This window comes from Varanus komodoensis, unplaced genomic scaffold, assembly GCF_004798865.1.
Source record: "Varanus komodoensis strain SLA01 unplaced genomic scaffold, ASM479886v1 scaffold17, whole genome shotgun sequence".
NCBI classification, from domain to species: domain Eukaryota; kingdom Metazoa; phylum Chordata; class Lepidosauria; order Squamata; family Varanidae; genus Varanus; species Varanus komodoensis.
Window position 1 is genome coordinate 10428240 of NW_025335505.1, and position 25032 is coordinate 10453271.

Genomic DNA, 25032 nt, shown 5'->3' on the forward strand with positions numbered 1-25032 from the left:
GTGCAGATTAGCACATCCTCAAAAGTCTCTCTCTCTGCCTCTCTCTAAGGACATCCCTATTTGTAAGGAATGTATGGTGGGTTGTATGGAGAAAGGCAGAAAGATCCAAGAGGGTTGGGGCAGCAGCCAGCTACTGCATTGATCAAATGCAACAGAGTTTATCAGCACCTGTGGAGTTGGGTTTCAGCAAGTGCCTGTGGAGAGCAGGGAGGTGGGGCTGCTGGCTTCCCACAGATTCAGAGCTCAGAATGGATGCGGATTCCAGTCCTAGTGTGCTGCCCCCTAACAAAGTCTCTGCTTGAACTTTTCTTGCGCTTGAAGAGCTTTTTCTACAAGCATTCCACATTTCCCTAAGTAAGGAGAAAATATATGATCATTGTCTGGGCATATTTAATAATCAGCTTTTCAGCAGGATTCCAATACAGTTTCTTTCACCTTGGAAGCTAAAGTTTGAAATTCAGAACACATTGAATGGATGTTGGCACTTGCTTCTGCAGGTTCCTTTAGGACACACTCTCCAGTGCCATTTGAGCCTGGTGTTTGTTTTGTATCCTGGACATGTGGCACTCGAGGATGCATCTTTGCTCCCATTGGATCAGGGAATGCCATTCCTCAGACAACTAAATCCTGACTGACAAATGTGTGCCCCCCCCCCCCCAGCTAAACGGACTAATTCTTGAATTCACTTGGTTAGATCCTACTGTGCTGTGGTCAAATAAATGTTAAAACAACGTAATGAAAACAGGTTTCCCTCCTGGGAATTCAATAATCTCACTATTGCAAATAATGATTTTAATAAAACATATGTGCATATCAGTAAAATTAACTATAGAGAGGCTGGTTAATCAGCTGCCACTAGATATATACAACTTTCATTTCTTCCTTAATCTTCATTTTATGTATTTATTCATTTATTATACTTATATGCCACCCTTTTCCCTACAGGGAGCCCAGAGTGACTTGCATAGGCCTCTTCCTTTCCATTTTATCCTCACAGCCACCTTCTGTGGTAGATTTGGCTGACAGTCAGTGACTGGCTCTAAGTTACCCAGTGAGCTTCATGGCCAAATAGAGACTCAAACCGAGGCCTCCCACATCCTCCCTCAGCAGTTTAACCACTGCTCCACCCTGGCCCTCAGTGATTCTACAGGGACTGGCTTGCCCAAAGCAAGAAGCGTCATGTAGTTGTTCCAGTCCATTTAATTGCCCCCTCCCCGCAAATACCTGCTTGTATTTGCCCTGTCATGATGAACTTTGCTTACATTGGCTATGATTGTTCTGGTTTGTTCAATATGACTTTACTGGGCACAATTTAGAAAGGGCAAAATTTCATTTTGAAAGGCCAATTGTAAGGTTTGATTGTTCAGTATTTACTCACTCTTTACCCTACAATATCAGGGTTGCATAAAAGGAGGCATAAAAAACAAAATAAGAGGCATGAAAACAAAAATTAGCCACAATGCATTAATAGAAGAACCATAAAATATCACAATATAAATAAAACAAATTATATAATTGATCCATCTTTCCTTCTTAACATAAGAACTAATATGTGAGAAGTGGTGGGAAAACATGAGATGTGTACCTATGGAAATTGATGTCTGGACCACTGAAAATTCTGTGCTTGTGACAAGATGATTGTAAGATATGAGTCTGCCCTGAAAAAAGCACAGATTTTCTAGAGGAGGTAGTGTTGCTTGTTTCGGAGAATCCCCACATTAAAAAACATGATGCAATGAAACAGCTAACAAGTCAGAAAGAAAAGATTTAAATTTTCCACAAGGGGTATAGTTCTAGTGTACAAACATTTCCGCCTAGGTGAAGACTATGCTGTGTTAATAATGCATGTTCGAATTGGCCCTGAGATCTTTGGTGCTGTCATAAAACCTCAAATATCCTTTTTCTAGACTATTCAAAAGGATTGATAATCAGATATTATCAGATGCTGTGGAAAGTGGAGCAAAAGCTAATAGCTGCAGGGGTGACATTTATGGAAACCTTGGCATGAAGTATTGTCATGTTGGAACTCCCCCCCCCCCCCCCGCCATTTCTTTTGTGCAAGGTATCACTGGCAAAACAGTTTCCTAGTTGGCTGTGGGTCTTAGAAGGGCTTTTTCCCTTGGGCATGGCTGATGTGTTAAATGTGTTCTATGTTACGCTTGCATCAGTTTTCTAGAAATTTTACTTAGAAAAAAGGGACTGACCTGCAACAGAAAAAACCAGACTTTCCATATTAGGCAATGCTTCATGTAGCCCACTGAACAGACTTGAAATCTTCAAAAGATGCATGGTGCCCAAACATTTTAGGATGTATCTTTAAAACTTTTCACATTGTCATGTTGTCATCATCCTTGGTGTCCTGTTGGTCTGGCACTATACTATGAGCTTTGCCCTCTCATAGAGAAATGCAGACACTGTGTTTACAAAGAAGGATGCTGCTGCTGTTAAATATTAAAATTAAATAGTATTAATTGTTTCTGAAATGTAATACTTTCTCAGGTAAAGAGCCAAATAACAGCAGTCATTACAGTCCAGTAGACACTCTACGTTTTTCAAAGTTGCTGTGTTGCGTTTTCTTTCTGTTAGCTTTTAATGTGTTGATTGCTATATATCCTTTTCCTTAGCATTATTTTTGTTTCCCGTTCTTTTTCCCACAGAGTTTCTTTGAAGGACAGTCTGCACCATGGGATTCAGCTAAAAAAGATGAGAACCGCATGAAGAATAGATATGGGAATATCATTGCATGTAAGTGTTGACAGCATAATTGTACTACTGTGTAAATTCCTTTTAGTAACTGACAACAGTGCCCACCGATATACAGCTCTGGGTGCCTGGAGTAAACAGAGCTCTAAGCACTGTAATAAAAATAGGGGTGGGGGGAATCCTTCAATATTCAAAAGACTGTAGAACAGAGTAAGTGGTCCTGGAGAGCCACTGTGGGGTGGTGCAGACCAGGACTGGGACCAGATAGGATCAGAGCATACCAAGATGGACAAATTTCTTCATAAAATGTAAAGACCTGGATGCTAGAGAAAACGAAACAGATTCATCCATCCCAAGCAGAGTTGCTGTGTGCATAAAATGGGAGGGAGAAATGACATGTGCCAGCCTGAGGTCCTCACGGTGGAAAGGAATATAACCAGTACTAATAGCTATAATTATAATGATGGCGTAGGCTGTCCATGAGTGAAACGAGGAGGGGACAAACTTCCCCCCTCCACAAACCTGCCTTGTGTCTGCCCTCAAAATTTTCTGTGGAGATTTAGGAGACCACCCATAACATTTTTTGAGGATCATGGAGGGCCACATGGCAGAGAAGGTCAAAGTCCCATTTCACTGAAAAATTGGTTTTACATCTGATATCTAGGATCCTGATGAACAAAATGGACAACCAGAAGGTATCCTCCTGTATTGAAATCATTAGAATTAAAAATGGCTCAGTTACCACTTGTGTACCTATTTACAGGTGTGGTTTGATACAAGGTGGAAAGGGAAATGCAATGCAAATGAGGCACATGCAGCACTTAAGAATTTTAACTGTATTTTAACTGTTTTAATTTTAATTCACTGGGACTTTTCATGCCAGCCTGTGTGAGTGGGACATTTGGATGTTTCTTAATCCCTTTCGAATGTAAAGTAGGGACAGAAACTTATTTTATTACATCAAAAGAAGGAAGTAGAGCAGGAGGCAGAAACTGCATCTTCCTCACCTTACCTCCTCATTTTCCATAGATTTAAACCAGTCTTCTCACTGCCCAGCTCATTTTGAATATTAAAACCAAGCTAGGGAAAGCTGCATAAAAGTAGTACCCTGAAGCAGGTAGGGTGTGTTTTGTTTCCCATTCCGTTCTTTTGTTCAAGTTTTAATGACTAAAACTTGCTTCCCTGATCCCATTCTATACATTCTTCACTCATGGACATGTTTAAGATTCAATCAAATTGCCTATACATCTAGTTTGGTGCTAAAAAGTACCTTTCTTTTCCCGAATGGTACCCATTGTAGCTACGAGTATAGTAAACTTTTTTTTTTAAGAAATTTTATTAAAGTTTTAAACTAATACTAAAAACATCAATCATCACATACATCAGACTTACTGGGTCAACCCCCTGCTACGTATTTTTTAACATATGTTAAACATATGTTTTTAATTGTTTTAGGTGATTTTATTTGAGTATTTTATGGATTCAGACCTGGTTGCACCTGGGGAGCATATGGGCGCCACCATTAGGGTGGTCTTGGGCAATGGACGTTATGGCATTGGCAGTCTAACGGGGCTGCATAGAAGAAGGCGGGACAGATGGTTCCCCCTTCTGGTTACTCCCCCAGCCGGAGGGCTCCAGGTAAGCTTGTCAACTGCCCCTCAGGCCTGACAGTGCTGTTGCTTAATGCCAGGTCGGTCCATAAGTCATCCCTCAACCACGACTTGATTGTGGATGAGGGGGCCAACCTGGCTTACATAACCAAGACCTGGGCAGGTGATGTGTCCCTCTCTCAACTGTGCCCACCCGGGTATCTGGTCCAGCAGCAACCACGCCTTGAGGGGAGGGGAGGGGGAGTCGCTTTGGTTTACCGAGCTTCCATCTCCCTCACGGGGCTTCCTGTTCTCTCGAGGCCGGATCTAGAGTGCCTCTACTTGGTGTTGGGCAATCGAGACAGATTGGGGATTCTGTTGGTGTACCGTGTACCCTTCTGCCCAACAGACTCCCTGCCTGAGCTGACGGAGATAGTCTCGGACCTGGTGTTGAGGACTCCCAGGATGTTGGTCCTGGGGGACTTCAGTCTCCATGTTGAGATGGATCTGACCAGGGCAGCTCAGAACTTCATGGCCTCCATGACGGCCATGGGGCTGTCTCAACACGTCAGTGGCCTGACCCATGAACGTGGACACACTCTGGACCTGGTTTTCTCAACGGGGCAGGAAGAGGTTATCTGAGGGTGAGGAATTTAGGTCTGACTCCCCTGTCATGGTCAGACCACTTCCTCTTGAGGTTTGAGCTCAAGAGCGGCCTTTCCCTCTTTAAGGGTGCGGACTGATTGTGTTGTTCCACCCCCGGAGCCGGATGAATCCGGATGGTTTCCTGAAGGCCCTGGGGGAATTTTCAGTTGACAAGGCTGGCGCGCCTGTCGAAGCTCTGGTCCAGCTGTGGAATGGGGAAATGACCAGGGCTATTGACACGATCGCTCCTAAGCATCCTCTTCCGCCGGGCAGAGCCCATTCATCCCCTTGGTATACACCTGAATTATGGGTGATGAAGCGGGTTGGGAGACGGTTAGAGCGTAGGTGGAGGAAATCACAGGATGAATCTGACCAAACACACTTAAGAGCCCATTATCGAACCTATGCTGTGGTGGTGAGGGTGGCAAAAAAGAAATTTTTCTCCGCATCCATTGCCTCCTCACAATGCCGTCCGGCAGAGCTTTTTCGGGTGGTACAAGGGCTGGTTCACCCAGGCCCTAAGAAAGACTTGGTACCACCCTCGATGGCCCGCTGTGACAACTTTCCCAAGCATTTTAGGGAGAAAATCGCTCAGATTCGTCACGAGCTGGACTCCACTAGTGACTCAGAGCCTTCAGGGGAGGAGCCAATGTTGCCGTCTGGTCCACAATTGGTGGATGAATTTCAGTTATTGCAGCCTGATGATGTGGACAAGGTGCTTGAACAAGTACGTTCCACCACCTGCTTATTGGACCCTTGCCCATCTTGGCTACTCAAGACAGCCAAGGACGGGATAGGGACCTGGATCCTGGAGGTTGTCAACACTTCTCTGAGGGATGACCGGGTACCTGCCCTTTAATGGAGGCAGTAGTCCGGCCTGTCCTAAAGAAGGCATCCCTAGATCCAGAGGTGGCCACCAATTATAGACCGGTGGCGAACATCCCATTTCTGGGCAAGGTGTTAGAGCGGGTGGTGGCGGGACAACTCCAAGCACTCTTGGAGGAAACTGATTATCTGGACCCATTTCAGTCCGGCTTCAGACCCGGGTATGGTACTGAATCTGCCTTGGTCGCCCTGTATGATTACCTATGCAGGGAGAAAGACAGGGGGAGTGCATCCCTGTTGGTTCTCCTGGACCTCTCAGCGGCTTTCGATACCATCGACCATGGTATCCTTCTGGATAGGCTAGCGGGATTGGGAGTTGGAGGCACTGCTTTGCAGTGGTTCTGCTCCTATCTCAATGGCTGATTCCAGAAGGTGATGCTGGGGGACTATGGTTCTGCGTCATGGCAGTTATGCCATGTAGTTCCGCAGGGTTCCATCTTGTCCCCCATGCTATTTAACTTCTACATGAAACCGCTGGGAGAGGTCATCAGGAGGTGTGGGCTGCAGAATCATCAGTACGCTGATGATACCCAGCTCTACCTCTCTTTCTTAACTAATCCAGGTGAAGCAGTGGCTGTACTGAACCAGTGCCTGGCTGAGGTAATGGGCTGGATGAGGGCCAATAAAGTGAAGCTCAATCCGGACAAGACGGAGGTCCTGTTGGTAGGTGGGTTGGGCTTTGGGATGGGGAACTTTGACCTTGTCCTGAATGGGGTTGCACTCCCTCTTAAGGATAGGGTCCACAGCTTGGGAGTGCTCCTCGACCCAGAGCTATCGTTGGAAGTTCATGTGACAGCGGTGGCGAGGAGCACTTTCCTTCAGCTTCGGCTGATCCATCAGCTGCGTCCCTACCTGGCAACAGTGACACATGCCTGGCAACAATGACACACGCATTGGTCACTTCCCGATTAGACTTCTGTAACGCGCTCTACATGGGACTGCCCTTGAAGATGGTCCGGATACTTCAATTGGTGCGAACTAGAGCTGCCAGGCTGCTGACAGGGACTGGGCGTTGTTCTCATATAACCCCAGTCCTCCGTCAGCTCCACTGGCTTCCCATTGAAGTCCGGGCCCAATTCAAGGTGCTAGTTATCACCTACAAAGCCCTGAATGGCTTAGGCCCTGGTTACCTAAAGGAGCGCCTGCGTCCATATATGCCCTCCTGCCCCCTGAGATCAGCAACAGAGGCCCTTCTCCGGGAACCCTCCGTGAAGGATATTCGGAGGGTGAGTACTCGGAGAAGGGCTTTCTCTGCGGTGATGCCCAACCTATGGAATGCGCTCCCCAGAGAGGTCCACCTGGTGCCGTCCTTATTTGTTTTTCTGCGCCAGTCCAAGTCCTTTTTATTTAAACGCTATTTTAACTGTTAGTGGTTTATTTGTTGGTTTAAATTGACCAGGCTGGATCCACTATTTTATTTTATTTTATTTATTTATTTTATTTGATGATTTTTTTGTATTTTATATGGGATTTTAATGATTGTAAGCTGCCCCGAGGCTCATGCAATGGGGTGGCATATAAGTTGTTTAAATAAATAAATGAAACATTCTATAAACATATTCAAATCAGTTTATAATAACTTGACAACATCTCTAAATCTACACCAAGTCCCCTTTCTCCAGCCAATTATAAAAAAAATCCCAAGTTTGATAGGAGTCAGTGCCTTCTTTCTCCTTCAGTGAAAAAGTCAGTCTATCCATTTCTGCGCAGTCCAGAATCTTTCTTAGAATCAGTTCATCAGTGGGTAGAATATAGTAACCTTCTGGTGTGACAGCAGCCTATAACTTCGCTCTCACAAAGAGGAAGGACGAGATCTCTTCTCGCTCATACCGGAGTGTAGGACACAGAATAATCAGCTCATGTTGTGACAACTCAGATTCAGGCTAGTTATCAGAAAAAGTTTTCTCACTGTCAGAGCAATACAACAGCAGACCTAGTTGCCTAGAGAGGTTGTGGACTCTCCCACACTAGACACATTCAGAAAGAAACTGGACAGTCGTTGGAGTTGGATGATATAAATTGGTGTCCTGCAACATCACGGTTGGACCCACTGGCCTTCTTGGCCCCTTCCAGCTCTGCTATTCTATGATTCTATGAACAAGCAGAATACTTTAATTTATGTTTTCTGACTTAGAATAACTTCTGTAGATAGATATTTCTCATAAATGTTGCATTTTTTGTAAAAGTCTGTCCTTTGAAGAATGAGGCAATATTTTTTAAAAGGTAAAAGCATATTGATTACTCAAGTTAAAAAATTAGCAAAAATCAGATTTGGGAGATTAAATTATACAGGTTTTTTCCCCTCTTCCTTTATGAACTTTTATTCAGTCATTGTGAACTTTAGATAACTTAATTCCTCTCTAAGTCTTAGCTGTGTCAGCTACCTCTGCATGCAATCATTTTGAGATACTTGCTTTAAGCTACCAAAGGGAAAATAAGATAAAATATTAGATGCACAGGTCCATTGTAATTCACAAGCTATACTGAAGACTCTGAGAGCAGCAAATGTTACTTTGATCACTGGGATTTCAATTTAATTGCAATGTCATCAGTATTTAGGAAATGAGAAACTGTGTGTTTGGGTTGTCAGTATAAACCTGGAATAATACAAATTAGCAAAGACTTAAACATTTGTGTACATTTTAGTTCAATAAAAATGATTGAGGGAGGACCTGACAGGAGTTGATAAAACTATGAATTATGGACACAGAGTAAATAAAATATATTAGCTTGTAATGATAGCAACTGGGTTGATGGAGCAAAAAATGCAGTTATTTATGCATCATGACATTAATCTAATAAAATTCCTTGCCACAGAGAGTCGTGATGATCACTAACTTAAATGGCTTTTTTTAAAGTAGGAAAAAATAATGAATTTTATTATTTAACATTTATTTAATACATTTATTAATCATATCCTATGTTTACTAGGCACCAGAACAATAAAACTACAGTAATAACTGCACAAAACCACTACATCAGAAAAAGCAATAAACACAGGAGTAAAAGTGTGTCTTAAAGGCAGTAGACATCCAACAAAATGGGCACAGCGTTCGCTGCTTGCTTAACGCATCATACAGAAGAGCCAATCTCAGCTTCCTAGGGAGGGAACACCCTGCTGCAGCAAGGCCCTGGCAAGAGTGTTGCCCAGGTGAGCCGTTCACCAAGTGAGGTCACCAGTCAAGATATAAATCTAATAAAGAAATACTGGCCTCAGCTCCCTATCAACACATGTAGCATCACCTGCCTTATCCTTATTGCCCAAGTGATGTGCCTGTCTCCCTCTTTACTTTCAGAAACAGGGAATGAATGGAAGGAGAAGGAGGAATCTTAGCAAAATGGTTTAGCGTGGTTTAACAAGCATTCCTTTGGGGCTCGAGTGATTTGAGAGCATTGCAGAAATGCAGAAACATTCAGGAGAGGGGACAACTTGCCTCAAAACCTCAGCAGTTCAGGGCAATGCTGCTGAAGTCGATTGGGAGCAATAAAGTAATAAGTGAGCAGTAGAGATTATTTTATTTATTTATCCTGCCTTTTTCCTACAAAGAGCTCAAGGCAGCATACATCTCCTCCTCCATCTTATCCCCACAACAACCACCCTGTGGGGTAGGTTGGGCTGAGAGTCTGTGACTGGCCCAAAGTCACCCAGTTGGCTCCATGGCTGAGCGGGGACTAGAACCCAGATCCTCTGAGTCCCAGTCCCACGCTCTTCACCACTACACCACACTGGCTCTCATTATGCTCATGATGCTCCTTGGATGCATGGCTAGAGCAGGAGGACAGAGTGGGGATCACAGAGACTTCTGCCCAGGCAAACACATGCTTGTCTTCATGGTAAGTTTGGGCAAAATTCTGCACACAGTGGAAACAGTACAAGGTTCTTTGCAGTGATATGCGAATTCCGCTAAACTAATACTCTCAGAGAAAGACTGCTAGGTTAAGTTGACAGCATCACTGTTCTTATAAGAAGTTAAATAGAATTTAAGAATAGGGTTTAAATAGAACCTTTTCCCAAAAATTAGCCTAATTTATTGAGTTTGATTCTGAAATGTCTTATTTTTAAAAGGTTCAGAATTAAATAATAAAATCTGTAGTGTCAGGCTTGCCCCAAAAAAACAAAAAACAAAAAAAACCAACCCACAAACCTTAAGTTTTTCAAGTTAAATTTTAATGTTCTATTTATAATGTTCCCCAAAATTAGAATTTAAAATTAGTTATACAGGTTCTGAATGCAAAGCAGCCTAAATAATTTTAGAATTATTCAAATTAAATTAAACATTTAATTTTATGTATCAACACACCCCTTTCAGGATCATTACCAAGATAAGAAAGAAGGTGGCAGTATTGACCAAGATCAATTCATAGTCTTTTTTCCTTTATCTGTGTTTCACTGTGTGACCTTTTCTATCAGAATGAGTTCTCAAAGTTGAGCCTTCCACGCATTCCAAGATTGCATGGAAGCTAATGTATGTACAGGAATAATATTAGCAAATGCAAGTCAAATTGGATATAAGAATGGCCAATTCGCAAGAGCAACACAGAACTTCTGGTTATCTTCAAGCTTCATAATAAATCATGATATCGATTTTTGGGCTAGGCCTCAAGTGGGAACACTGCAAACAAAAATCACATAAAGAATAATGGGGGGATGCAAGCTGCAATAAGCAAATTGAGCTTTGTGCCCCATTATTTTAAATTGCATTTATTTATTTTTGGTATGGAGAACTCTGGCTAATGTGTGGTATAACAATATATAATTATTAATAATAATCATACTACTAATAAATTTTGAAGTGAGAGAATAACATATATTTATGTTATAATATTTATTTATGTATTTATTTATGCCATTTATAGGCCATCCATCACTGTCGCCTCTGGACGGCTTACAATATAATCTAAACCCTAAACAAGATAAATATACCACGACTGAATACATAAAATAGAATAGTTACGTTTTCAGAAAATTTTTATGAATGCAAATCTCAACTAGATACGTGCAAACCTTTCCTCCACCTTAAGCTTTATCACACAAAGAAAGTAAGTGAATTGTGTTGTTCTGCGTTGACTTGCCATAAATAAGGGAGGGAGCATGTTCAAATAATTGCAGAACAACATAGCTCATTCATTAGTTCCTCTGAATAAACAGGGGCAGTTATTGGTGGAATGAGGACAAATGAGAATCTAATATTGTTAGATTACCTTTGAATAGGATATGTACACATTGATGTGTTGTAAGCCGCCCCGAGGCTTCGGCAAGGGGCGGCATAGAAATATAATAATCATCATCATCATCATCATCATCATCATCTAAAGAGCAAGAACTGGGAATGAACCAGGTGCACTGGGACTATTCATACTGCCCGAAATGCATCGGATCATATTCAGAATGCATTAATGCATAAAGCCTCTTTAGACGTTAGCGTCAAGTGCGAATGTCTGGTAGAATGAGCAAATTTGGTGAATTAGGCAAGAAGGTACAAGAGACCCTATTACATTTAGCGAGAAGAGGGTATGTCCAGTCCAGACCACAGTAGTAGTCGTATTTTTAATCACCTGGATTTGAAATGAATGCTCCTAATGATTTGTGGAAGAAATATAAAATCGTGTGCCTTTTTGTGCCCTGGTTGAAGCAACCTTGAAGGAGTGCTTAGGTTCTGTCAGGAGCCAGAATTTGTTGAAATCCTGTAGGGACTGGAAGTAGGCAGAGGGAAGCTCTCTCAGGCAGCAGATGCAAGGGATGGATATGACATGCTGGGGGCCAGAGCTGTATATGCCATACAGCCGCCCCTGAGCTTGCAAAGGAACCCTGCGGACCTCAGGTGAAACAAAGGACGTAGTCCCATCACTAATACTGACTCCGTTACTAGTCTGATAGGCTTCTGAGAATGGAAAAGGTGTGGGGCACCATTTTATACTTTGCCTCTGGCAGAACATTCTCATAGACCTGCAGTGGGGAGCGGATCACTACTCCCTGCTTCTCAGGGTGGGTCAGCAGTCTCAAAAGAAAAGTGCAGGCACTTTAGGCCAGTCAGAAGCTGCACAGATATTCCTGGTTATCTTCAGTAGTCTAATCTTCTGAACAACTTGCTCAGAGGGCTCAACTTCCTGTGAGAGGCCAGTCTGCTGAAATTCAGCACTTCCCACCATGTATTACCTGGTCCAAGATTACACTCATAACTTGCAAATTTCCCTGAGCCTTATCCTTGCTTTGAATTTATCCACTAGCAGTCTAAATGTGTTCCCTTAGCTAATCCAACTCCATTCAGCAGACTGTGTGCTTATTTGTCTCAAGACACAGATAGGTCAGGCTACAGAATCCACCTTTTGCATCATCCTCACCACCACAGAACATCTGTGGAACCCTAGAAAATCAAGTATTTGTTAACTTGCAGGCTTTAATTATTTGCTTTTGTTGTTCATACCTTTATTTTGATCCCAATCACAGTAATGGAGCAGCTACAGCAACATTGGCTGTGTTTTTTAAAGGTAATTGGAGACCTCGTGGCTTTAGTCAGCCCGGGGTGATGTTAAAAAGGCTGTTTGTTCAATTGAAGAGGTTGCTGTATCCTGTGAAAGCAACATGAACCTGAATATTGGTAACAAGCCACTAAAGAAGTCATTTACTGCTGGTCACAAATGAATGTGTAAAGCAAGTCTGAACATAAAAGCAAGTAGTTCTAAAGAGCCAGTGTGGCATATTTGGATAGTATGTTTGACTGGAACTCAGGAGCATTAGGTTCTAGTCACCACTCAACCATGAAGCTCACTGGCTGACTTTCGGGCCAGTCTCAGCCTAACCTACTTCACAGGGCTGTTGTTATAAGGAGAAAATGGAGAAAAAACAAACTTGTAAGCTGCCTAGGTCCTTGCAAGAGGCAGAAAGGCAGCCTATAAATGTAATATAATATTAGTAATAGTAATAATATTTCTAAAGGCATAACTGCGCAGAGCTATGACCTAGTGTGAAATTAAGATTTCACACTATAATGGAGGGCAGTTCCCTAAAGTGTATCTCAATGCCAGTATCCTTGAATAAAGAATCTTTAAAAATTATTGAAGAAATTGTTAACAGCAAGCATGAAGTCTGAAGTGAAAACTTAAACCAGAGAACAAGCCCTCCAGCTATGTAAGATCAGTAGAATATGCTGGGGGGGAAATATATATATATATCTCACACATCTCTTGAACAAGAAGTCTTGATTCTTGCATTACAATCAAGTACTTGCTTTGTTTTCAAAGTAGAAAGTATTGGTATGGGAGGATGTTTTGTGTATTATATCAAAGTAGTGCCTTAATCTTCCATCCTGTGTCAGGCATACAAAGAAGTGGTTACCTCCGCACCACTGGCAGTCACAGATTCATCCTTCACAACTTTTGTTGACTGCCCAGAAAACCTCATCTATTGGGTGGCATAAAAAATAAGTGAATATATAAATAGGCTTACTAATTCCCCCTGGAAAGAGAAAGCAAAGCTACCCTGAGGCACAATTGTAGTGGCTTCAAAATTTGTCTCTTTGGTGAGAAAAACAAAAGCCATTCAAAGATAGTTCAGCCCTATTTATTATGTAATCAACATAGTGTATGACATCATACCTCATGTAGCTTACAGCCAATCATAACACTTCTCTGAAAGTTACTATAATGCTTGATTGTAACTAAGTGTGATTTGGATTCCAGACTTAATTTCCTATGGAATCAGAGTTTCAATTAACCACAGAGAGAAATACTACTACCTATAATAAGCATTCCTCTTTGAAGACTGTTTCCAAAGAGGACCATATAAATATGTGTTGAATTTTATTTGATTGTTTATTTATGTAATTGTCTATACTTCCCAACAGTCAAAGCTCTTCCGGTAGTTCACAACAGCATATTTTAAAACACTATAAAATGTACCAATAAAACATATTAAATCATCATAGCATTAACAATACAAATTCCTGGTATTCCAGGAAGAAAGCCCTCAAAAGTTTTCAGACCTCTAATCAGGGGAGGGTTCTGGTAGGACCCTCCTAGAATAGGGATTATGCAAAGGTGGAACATCTGCTGAAACAGAATAATCACAGATTTGAAATACAGCTTTTGGGAAATGCTAAGCACACTCATACATGAACATGATGTAGCAAATACAGTAGAGGGCATGTTGAACAGGCTATTTGCTTGCAACAAACAGAAATGCCTGACAATATAAAGGAAGGAAGAATTAATGTCATCTAAAGGTTTGTTTGTTTTTCGCTAAGATTATGAGTACAACAGACTTCCTTCTAACCACAACCATGTTTTATTTTAAAGGAATCTGAGTAATAAGCAAACCATTTTAAGCTATGGAAGCAGTTCACCCTACATCCAAAAGAAGCAGGATTCGTTCCCCTATAATGACAGAGCGTGCTTTGTAATACTGGCTGTATTTTCATATAGAGAAGCAGAACATACTGAAAGTGATCGCGCTCCCACGACAGCCATTGCAAATCTTAACTCGACATCAGATTCCCAACAAAATGAAGCATGGACTCCCTGCGGCATGCCTCCTTCTGCTGGTGCTTCTTTGCTGAGGGCACAGGTGCCTCTGGGTCACGACCCACATTTACACTACAGGCTGTTCACCAGTCCTCTTGCTATCTGAAGCCTTCTATCAGTGAAAGAGATTTTTAATTTTAAGCCATTAAAGACCACTAGGCTTCATTTTGTTTCATTTCTGGCTACCGTTTTGTATCATGCACTATATAGCCAACAAGAATTTTTCCCAAACCTATAAAATATCTAGTACTGCATTTTAATAACGGTGTGCTTCTGTCAATGTGGCTTTGGCACGGTTACATAAAGGTAAAACGTTTCAGCACCAGTATCGTCATGATCATCATGTTCCTTTTCAACAGAGCATGTAAATGGCAGCAGAAGGTAAAGTCACCATAAAGCAACATAAAAGCTCCCTTCGCTCGCTGCCTATCAGATTCTGCCCACCTCTGTGAGTGCATGTGTGCACCTGTATGTGTGAAAATGCGGTTTCCTCTAGAAAGTAACTGGGCAAAAGGGTTTTAAAAGAAACTACTGCCTTGATGCATTCACAGTCATGTATTTAGCAGTTATATAGCAAATTAAGCAAATACGTGCTTTAGCAAAAAGTCATCTGCATGTTTTAATCCATATTTGTTTTAAGGAGTCAGCACAGTCAAAAAGCTAGTTTTTCCAGAGGATTATTTACTAAATGACTAAAGTCATATACAAAAGAGTAGAGCACAAGGATTTCTCACCACTTTCAACCCTAGAGCCAGATTCAGTTTCGGAGAAGCTCTTTGGGGTCTGCATTCAGTGGAGGACAGGGTGGACAGTAAGGGGGATGTGGCCAAACGATGATCCTATAGCTCCAAGCAATTGTCGGAGGGGGCCATAGGAGCTCTGGATTCCTAGTTCTAAAGCTGGGGACTGTGCTCCAGTTCTAAGGCTGGAGCTGAGAGGGCCACATCAGCAGCTCTAAGGACAGGACAGTGATCCTCGACAGAAAAAGAAAGTGGGGGGGGGGGTGATAAGGAGACTGGAGAGGTGAGGATCTGACCTATCTTGATGCTTCTGCAGCCCATTTGCTTCCGTTCGTCTAGATGGGTAGAAAAGCCTGCCTAGTTAAAAATGCCAGGAGGGAGGATGACCAGGTGAGGATGCTGCTTTTCCTGTGCTGCATAGGATGCTCATAATCCTCCAAGCTTGGGGCCTTATGGACATATTTACAAGATTGCGTCCTGAACCTCTTACTGCTAGTAAGTAAGCCTTCCAGGGGCATTTCAAGCTTTTAGGGAAAAAAATGGTACCTAACAATAAGTAGATGGGGGAAAGGGAGTAGGGCTATAGGACAGGAGTATGGTTATCTGGAGAACCCTGATGGACCAGGTGGGCCAGATTTGGTCCACAGGCCTGAGATTTTACTTCCTTGGAGTGGAGGTTTATACAGACTGAAAGGGTTTTTCCAGCAGAAGCTACTCAAAGGAAACACAAAAAATAAAAAAGTCTTATAAGTGAACAAGTCACCCGTGTTCCAATGGAGCTTGAGCTAAACATGTCTTTCATGTTGATTTTAGGATATGGTGTTGATTCAATCACACATCTCTAAAACAACCAGTACCATCTCCACTTGAATGCCATGTTTTTTCTTGATACTTAACCAGATTTCGTATTATTCATCTACTGGAGTGTGGTAGTTGCAAAACACTTTAAAATAAATCATCTTTCCCCCAACACATACCTTTAACAATTTCCACAATTTGACAGTCATTTAAATGCAGTGGTTTGGAGCCAGGGTTCCTTTGCATGAAAATGTATGTGTGGAACACTCCTGCTGGAGGGAGGGGGTGGATTTTAATATTCTCCCTATAGGCCCCTGTGCATTCTGCAAGTCAACCCTAGAGGGTTGGGGGATTCTACAGAAGTGGGGAGTGAGGCAGGTGCTGCACTGGGAATGGGGAATCAACAAAAACCACATTTTTCCCAATGGAAGCCTCCACTGGATCTCCTTCCCTTTCAGAGAAAATGTGCTTCCAGTCAGAGGAGTCCTAATGCTAACAATATAGCCCTTTCGTCTCTTCTTAGCCGATAGACTGAGTGCAGCTCTTTCAGTTTTTCATAGCTAGGAGAGAGAAGAAAAGGAAGAAGAAGCAGGAGGGTTATGAGTTAAAGACATCATCTGGACTTCTCATAGATCTTAGTTAATAAGGCAGGGCAATGACAGCACCATAAAATCCAGACCCAGAGTCTGGATCCAAGACAATTGTGTGACTATTTGTTATGCAAACTGAGACAGACTTGTGGATTCAGACATAAAAGCTGTATTTCAAGCTGCATTTCAGAAACCTTGCAGATGCTAGTAGATAGAAATATCAAAAATGGCACCACCTCTTCTTTCCTGACAGAATCGCTACCTGTTAAAAATAAAAGTGGTGATTCACAAGCATTGTGACTGCAGCATGGAGCAATTACAGTGCTGATGCATTTCAGTCTTTTCCATGGTAATGACAGGTAACCTCTTTTGTATATTCACATGTAGATTAGCCAGCATCTCCGTAACATGGAACAGCCACTATTCTAGCAATGCCCATTACTTTGTAGCGTGAGGTGGGACCCCAAAAAAATCAGGAATTTATTTATTAAAAATTGTGTATGTATTTTTACACGTTCAGACTTCAGTTACCTTCAAAGTACTCTCCATTTTGATGCAATACATCTACCAAGATTATTTTTCCATGGCTCAAAACTGGTTTTGAACATGTCACATTTGAGGCCTTTTAGTGCTTTTTCCGTTTTTTGTTTCATTTGTTCTGCATCTGCACAATGTTTCCCTTTGAGGACTTTTTTCATCCGGGGAAACCAAAAGAAAAAAAAGGTGCACAGGGTGAGATCGGGTGAATAGGAAGGGTGGGGCACAAGGTCATGCCGGTTTTGGTCAAAATGCTGAACACTCAGCTGAACAAAATGTCATTGCTGCATGTTGCTTGGGTAAATCAGCCATCATGAAATAGGCAAATGTGTTGAAAGAGTCTCCGGAAAAAAAACCTCACTGAAATGGAACACAGCCTCTCACAACAACCCAGCTGGCTACACTGATGCTGAGTTCCTAGAACATTCTCCTAGCTGGGGAAGCCTGTACTACAAGGGCCCACCTTCCAGGAGATAATTCCTGTGTTTTTTGAGTCCTCCCTTGTATTTCCCATATCTGTTCACATCCTAGCAAGTCATTCTTCTGGTTGGAGTAAACAGAACAGCCTCTGGGGAATACAGAAGGAGCCGGCTTCTAATTAAGTCTTTAAAATGGCCTTGGAAGAAGCAGAAGATGTGGTGTTTTACAAAGGACAAGCAAATGAAGTAATTTACCTTAAATAAGTATTATTGATCCATGAAGAAACGGGTTTGCAACATAATATGTAAAGTATGCTAACCAGAAATTATCATTAACCTGAAAATTCACTCTGGGCCAACCTTCCCAAAGTGTGGTGCCTAGGTATGTAAGAAGAATCCCGTAAGAGGGTAAAAATCTGGCAGATTTTCACGATCTACCTTCCCAAATTCCGGTTTGTTGGTACTGTGCTCATACCATCTTGTTGTGATGCAAGTCAAGGCAACTCACAGACTTCCAGATCTAAAATGGACCATGGTTTCTGCATCCTTGTTTAACAGCTAATGAAGTCTGCATCAGCAAGCATCCCAAAACTGTGATTCTAGCATGATTTCCACAAAATTTTACATAGATACTTCATTTTATTTCCCTGTGCTCTGTTCTCCTTAATAGCCTCCATCGTAGCCTTTTAAGCTACTCATAGTATTACAAGATCATAGTGTATGTTGCAGAGGTCATCTAGTGTTCCCTGTAATGCAGACACGCATATGCGATCCTGTTATTTTGTGGGTAATTGTAGAATCAGTGCAAGCGCCAGAAGTAAAGACCCCAAGGCAATGCAACCTCAGTGGGGCCCCTCCCTGGTGAGTCTACCTTCTTGCCACCACGGCCACCAGGTACTGTGGCTCTTCACCGTCTTCCTTTTCATTGCTGTCCCTTGCTTGCTTGACAGAGCCATGGAGCAAGTAGGCCGTAGTCTCTGCTGACCCTCCTCCTCACCACCTTTGTCTGGACCAGAGCAAGTCGAACAAGCAGGTTCCAGTGGTGGAAAAGGAAAGCAAGTGCGGGGGGCTTTTGTCAGTGGGGACATCTGGGGCATGGGTCCTCAGCTGATGTCTGCCTGCCCATGTCTGCCTTTGACAACAGTCCTGAGTGGAATGTGAATTATCTGATACGTGTTTTTGTGTTCTGTTTCAGATGATCATTCTCGAGTTAGACTGCAGCCCATTGAAGGAGACTTAAATTCTGACTACATCAATGGAAATTATATTGATGTACGTATGCTCATCCATTAAGAGTATTTTTCAAAGAAAATGGTTTGCTATTGGCTATTTAAAAGAGATCTTTCATCTGTTCAGGCTGGCAGCTGCTTAATACTATGAGAAATCATAGTTAGAGGACCCCAGTTGTATACTAAAGTTGACATTAAAAGTACCAAAGATTTGCTAATAAGAAAATTGTATCAGTCATTCCCCAAAATTGCTGTGTTCTGGAACAGAGCCTTGCGATAATAGTATTTGGCTACTTTTCCTCCTTAAGCATATGTGGACCAAAGCATTGTTATTTTCGTTTTCTGTCAACATCTTGGCATAATGCCCTTTTAAAGGGGAACTGTTTGCATATTAATGTGACAAAACTCCATAATTCCTAATGCAGTGACTTGAAATCTCTTGTCATCTCTGCACTTTTAAGCAGCCTTCAAAGCCTAGTCTGCATCTGTTAACCAGTATTTCTAATGCAAGCAAGACATTTCATTAAATATGTACACTGTTCAATTATTGAAGGCCCCTTCTTTGTTCATACTGCATCATGTTAACTTAATGTTTTACATTAGAATAAATTCTTTAAGAGACAGTATTTGGAGGGCACTGAAAGACTGAAATCAAATGAAAATCAAGGAAGAATCAATGCCATTTAAAACTCTAAGCCTATAAAGAAACTACAGTCGTTTTCAAATCCATACATATCTTCATGTTTAATAGCTTAAAACAACTTAAGGCAAAATCCTATGCTTGTTTAGACAGAACAAAGCACTGCAGCTCCTGGCATAAACATGCATTGGATTGTGCTTTTCTTTGATACTTTGCAGTGGCTATGCCAAAAGTGAATTTAGAGCATTTTAGTTAATTAGAAATGTTTGTTTATTATTTAACACATTATATTGTGTTAAATAAAGATTAAATGAAGACCAAAGGATTTGCATCAAACACCTTAACTCGCTTCTTCTTTGGCATTCTCAACATCAGAGATGGTGCCCCTTGGCTTGCCCTAAATGGTAGCTAATTCAGGCATACATCTGAGCTAATACTGGCATAACCAGGGTGAGTGCTTAGGCAGATAATTCTTCATTGACTGTTTGAAGTCATCACACCACAGTAATACGATTTGGACTACCCCTAATATCCTTGGACAAGTGTACATTATTAAGGTCATACTGAAGCCAGTTTAAATTGCTCCGTAGGGTGGCTCACGCCATGCCACAGGCCATTTGTGTGCATGCGTTCAACACTAATTGAGCCAATGTTTCCACATCACCACACTTCACTTGGCTTTTTGTGGTAGCATGGAAGAAATAGCTTAATCTGTTTAGTCAATCACCATTTGCAGATGGAGCAATTAAAGGTGTTTTCCACATAGGGGTTGTTGTCTACCTTGGCACATAGCCCCCTTGTCACCCTTCTCTTGTCTAGTATTTTAGAGAGTATGAAATATAACTTCACATTTCTCCCTTTATTTGGTTGGAGGTATAGATCTACCATTATTTAAAAGCACCTTTGGAAATATTATGTATCAGATGTGAATACACCAATATTTATGTTAGAGTCTTGGCAAAGATGTTCCAATAACAACAGCAATGCAATGTAAATTCTATTGGCCTTGATACCAAATAAAAATCAGTATTTCATGTATTTACTGCTCATCTGGCATATGACTGAATTAGTCTTGCTTTCCAGAGAAAGGAGTATGGTTACTTTCCATTGAATTTTCTAGTTAGAGCTAAGCAAACTATCAGAGTGCATATGTTCCATAAAATGGCATTTTTCCCAATCAGGAATAAATTAGATTCCAAAAGATTTCTTAGCACTGTTATGCCCTGATTGGATGAATAAAGGTGATCGAGATAAAACAGTAACTGTTTCACTGTCAAAAATGGGATTTTACTGTCAGACTGCAATTTCTGCTTTTCAAGTTCATCTTTTATTATGTGTGTTGGTAATAATTGGTTTTAAATAGACCTGAAAAGCAAGTGTTATAAATTGCAGTGGCAAATATATATACATGTCCTGCTTCAAAAGCATTAATTGAATTAGGATTACTTTAGCATTAACATCATATTCATACAAAAGTGAATGCAAAAGAGATGTAAAAATAATAATCTTTCATAAGTAACTATAATATGACAGTTATAGAATTCTGTGCACTTATATTACCTGTTATGGCAAAGTCTTTTTTATATATAAAAAGTATCCTGCACATCTTAAAGAATGTCCAGTAGGTAACAACTTAGGTCTAATTCACACATTACTGAGCTCTCCATAGTAAGCAATGAAAAAATACTGATTTGTGATTACACAGTGATAATTATTTCTCTCCCCACCCTACTGCCACCCAATTAGCAGATCAGGGTGTGCTGATGAGACAAGTAACTATTATTATTAATTTCATTTCTATACTGCCCCATAGCCAGAGCTCTCTGGGCTGTTTCAGTGATGTGAATGGAGGTGCCAAATATTATCTCAATTGTGTGGGGTCATAGCACAGAAAATCAGTTTTTTCATGGGTAATGTACTGCACTGATAACTTAAACATTGCCTTACAGTGCTTGCAAGTATTTTGATACTTGAAAGGGCCTTAACAAAGAAATGTTACTGCTACTTGCAAAGACCAATAGAATATTTCCTTGGAAAAGAAGCGAAAGAATCCTGTAGAATTCAATAGCTATATTCCCTACCTAATCATTCGCAGCTTTGGCTATTACTCCTTTCTGCATGGTCATAAAGCCAAACCTTTTAACCCAATATGCTTTTTAATCAGCATTACATTCAATTATTTGTAGATATTCATGTTTATAGTTCATACATCATACTTAGCTTGTGTTCCAGATTGACACAAAATGCTTTTTTAAATATTTTATTTCAGGGATATCACAGGCCAAACCACTATATTGCTACACAAGGTAGGTTCATTTATGTTTTCTTGTATATGTATGCATTTCTCTGTAAATGAAAAATCATACTTGGGAACATTTTCACTCTAAGCTGAGGAAACAACCAATAAGTCAATCCAGGAACCTGATTGATTGAGAGAAGTCCTCTAACCTCACAGCATCCCCCAACTGACTACAGAAGTCAAGAGTTTTGATATCAGCACTGATGAACAGTACTGAGGATTATAGGCTAAACCATGCTGCAATCAATGTGTAGCAACCTTTCTGTACCTGCTAATTCTATGCCCATTTCTGACACAATAGAGAGAGCATCCTCACTCTATTTCATAAGTTAAGCAGACCACCAACAATGTAAAATTTAGGTCCCACCTAAAGGAACAGTTTTCCTATTCCTGAGACTGCATGGAGCAGCTAGGACTGGAACATGGGTTCAAGGTCCAAGGTGTCTCAGACACCCACCTACCCACTCCACATAGCCATCCGGAGAGGCCGAGGTGCTCAGGACAGTAGACACAAATGCCATCTTATTCCTGCAGTCAAGAGAGTGCTATGATTTCAGTAATTCAGAACACATGTGCTTTGTTTTTTTGTTTTTTGCAATCAGGGATAGCAAATGGATTTTACTGTTATTCTGACATATCAGGGTTAGGATAAGGGTTAAAACAGGAGTGCTTTTACTTTAAAGCAGGAAATGGCAACAAGATAGTGCTGGAAGGGAAAATCTGTGTATCACAGCTGAAGTTATGCACAAGGCCATCTAGGAAGGCCTCCAAAGGATAATTAAGTCTAGAATCTACATAGCTGCTCAACTGCTGGTATTATGCAATAGGGAGGTGGCTGTCATATTCTGAGCTATACTGCCTGATGAGTGTATCACATTCATAATTTCACTGCTTTTCTTGTTATGCCACTTTGAAGACGAACATAGAGCACCCAGAGGTTCAAAACACTAAAACCTAGAAAACACTTGCATTTTTCTTTTTCCTTATAGAAGTTACACATAATGTAAAGATACTCTTTTTGTCCTCCTGGAGAACTCTGTTTCTCGAAGCCCTGGAGGTTCTCTAGCATATACGTTTAGCTAGATCTTCAGTTTTACAGAGTGAGATTTACATTTCCAAGAGAATGTAGCCAAAAGCAGAATTCTAGGATGTATTTACACAGTCAAAGAGCCATGAGGATATGTCTCCTCAGCATTCCACATAATTCTTCAAGCCGATGCAACTGAAAGTGACACTGAACATATTTGGATGCTTCCTTCTTTCCTCCGTGAAATCATATTTATCAGGTCACAATGTTAACGCTTTCTTCTCATGAGTATGTGTGTAATTCCATTCTGCCTCCATGGAATTGGGAATGTTCCTGGTGGCTACCATAGAAATTTTCGTTTCATTTATTACATTTCTATACCACCCAATAGCCAAGTTCTCTATTACATAAAATAAGTGAAGGATGATGGACTATTCTCCAAGTGAGATCACAGTCCTTGTTTATAAGCCATTGTTACTCCTAACAGTTTACAACGGGCTGTCAAGGACAAAGACTTTTTGGAGGGCATTCATCAGTGAGTCACAAAAGGTCTGAGACAATTTGATAGCACGTACCAGCAAAGCCCTAACAAAGCAGCAGCAGCATAGCTCAACATAGTCACACTTGCTTTTTATTGCAAGCATTTCAGGACAGGAAGTTTATTAAGCAGCTCCCATAAACAATACCACCAACCTCCCATGTGAGAAGGTACATGGTTTAAGCAATTTGTTCAATTCAAGGCAATAAATTTAATGCAGTAACCATCCATGGAGATACAAGTGCACATACTGATGACTTAAACCCCATCTTCAGTTCTGCAAAACATATTTATCAAACATCATTTACTGCAGACTGTGTTCATTCTCATAATTTCTTGACAGTTCATTTCCTTCCATCATTTTTTCCCCGTGCACATGAGTAAATTCCTTTTCAAGCTGCAACAACTTTGGGGATAAGTCTCATACCTACCTAGCTAATTTGGGATTACCCTATTGGAATGAACTGCAAGTATTTCACTGGTTATCCTAAATGAGTCCAATTTTAAATAAGATCCATTTCAAATCAGTAAGGCTTCTGAACCCCATCATGCTCCTAGCAATGTACCTGTCCCATGTTCTGATGGTGGTTAGAGCCTGAAGTCTAAGGCCCTGCTATGGCACTTCATAGACAACCCTCCCTAACTCCATTTCTCCAATAACTCTCACAAATGGGCAGAGAACAAGGAGAGTGCCTGAGATCCACAATAGGCTGAAGCAAGTCCTATTTTGGCTGATTTCTGCATTGCTAACTCTGACTTAGTCTGAGGAGATTCCAGCAATTCAGTGTATGACTCCTTTCCTCCATGTTTAGTTTTGTCCACATCAGTAGTTACTGCAGAAACTACTATGGCTAAAACCTGTGTTTTCCTAACTCATGCACCAGACTGTCACATGGATATAATATTTATGTGAAAACAAAAAGGTGATCTTTTGTGAACTGGGATGGGAAAAAGAGAGGAAAAAGCTATGTCATCATGTTTTTCTCTCCATCATCTCCAGGCATAAACTCTTAACTTAGGTAGTCACTCAAACCTATCCTTATACTTTTGAGAAATATATCTATATAAATATCTCAGACTTTCAGTTCAGATGAACTAATTATCTATACTGAATATCTGAAATATTTCCCTTAAACTGTTTCACAGCCAAGCTTTCAGCTCCTTCCTGCCTTTGTCCATGTATGTGCTTCCATTATATTCCACAGGAAAAAGAAATCAATTGAGAAATCAGTTCAAATCTCTCTAGAGTTGATTGAGATTGGTATTTAATTGTCCTAGTGCTGCTCTTTAACTTTGTTCAACATACCGAGTGTTAATGAGCAAATATAATTGGCTGGTGCTAAATAACAGCAAATCCAATCAGTTTGCAATAGGCTACCAGACTGGCTTTTAACAAAGCTGGAAAGTTGCATAATCTCTTGTTTCTTACTGTTTAATGTGTCTCCCAAATGAACCAGAGTTAGTTTAACAGGCTTATGCTCCACAATGAGCTTACCTCATGCCCTTTTCCCATTCTGGTTGATTGTGTCATACCTAATAGGGTACCAAGAAGCCATCTAACTAAATTTTAACTGCAATAAATTCAAAACCTGCAATTTGGGCTGGAAAATTAATGTCTATTTTCTTCTGTACAGTAGCTATAATAGGCTGAAATTGCTGCTAATTAAAACTTTAGGTGATCTACCATAATTGGCAGACACAGTAAGCACCCGGATCATCTTACTGCAAAACCCTCAAGCATTAAGTCAGTGCAATGGATCATGTAGAAGAACAGGGAAGCACAATTTCAAAATGATTGTTTGACATTTTCTTATGAAAGTAATTATTTAAAGTCAATTTACAGTTAAAAATGCATGTGACTCTACAATTGTCT

General features: G+C 40.9%; 1 protein-coding gene across 19 annotated transcripts in view; it reads left to right on the top strand.

Moving 5' to 3' along the window:
• PTPRM (protein tyrosine phosphatase receptor type M) overlaps nt 1–25032 on the top strand; it is a 504993-nt gene that overhangs the window by 423360 nt on the left and 56601 nt on the right. For all 19 annotated transcript variants that reach the window (XM_044426600.1, XM_044426602.1, XM_044426601.1 and 16 more), the window contains 3 exons: nt 2658–2745; nt 18622–18698; nt 21565–21601. In XM_044426600.1, coding sequence (XP_044282535.1) covers nt 2658–2745; nt 18622–18698; nt 21565–21601 — 202 coding nt within the window. The remainder of the gene's footprint in view (nt 1–2657; nt 2746–18621; nt 18699–21564; nt 21602–25032) is intronic.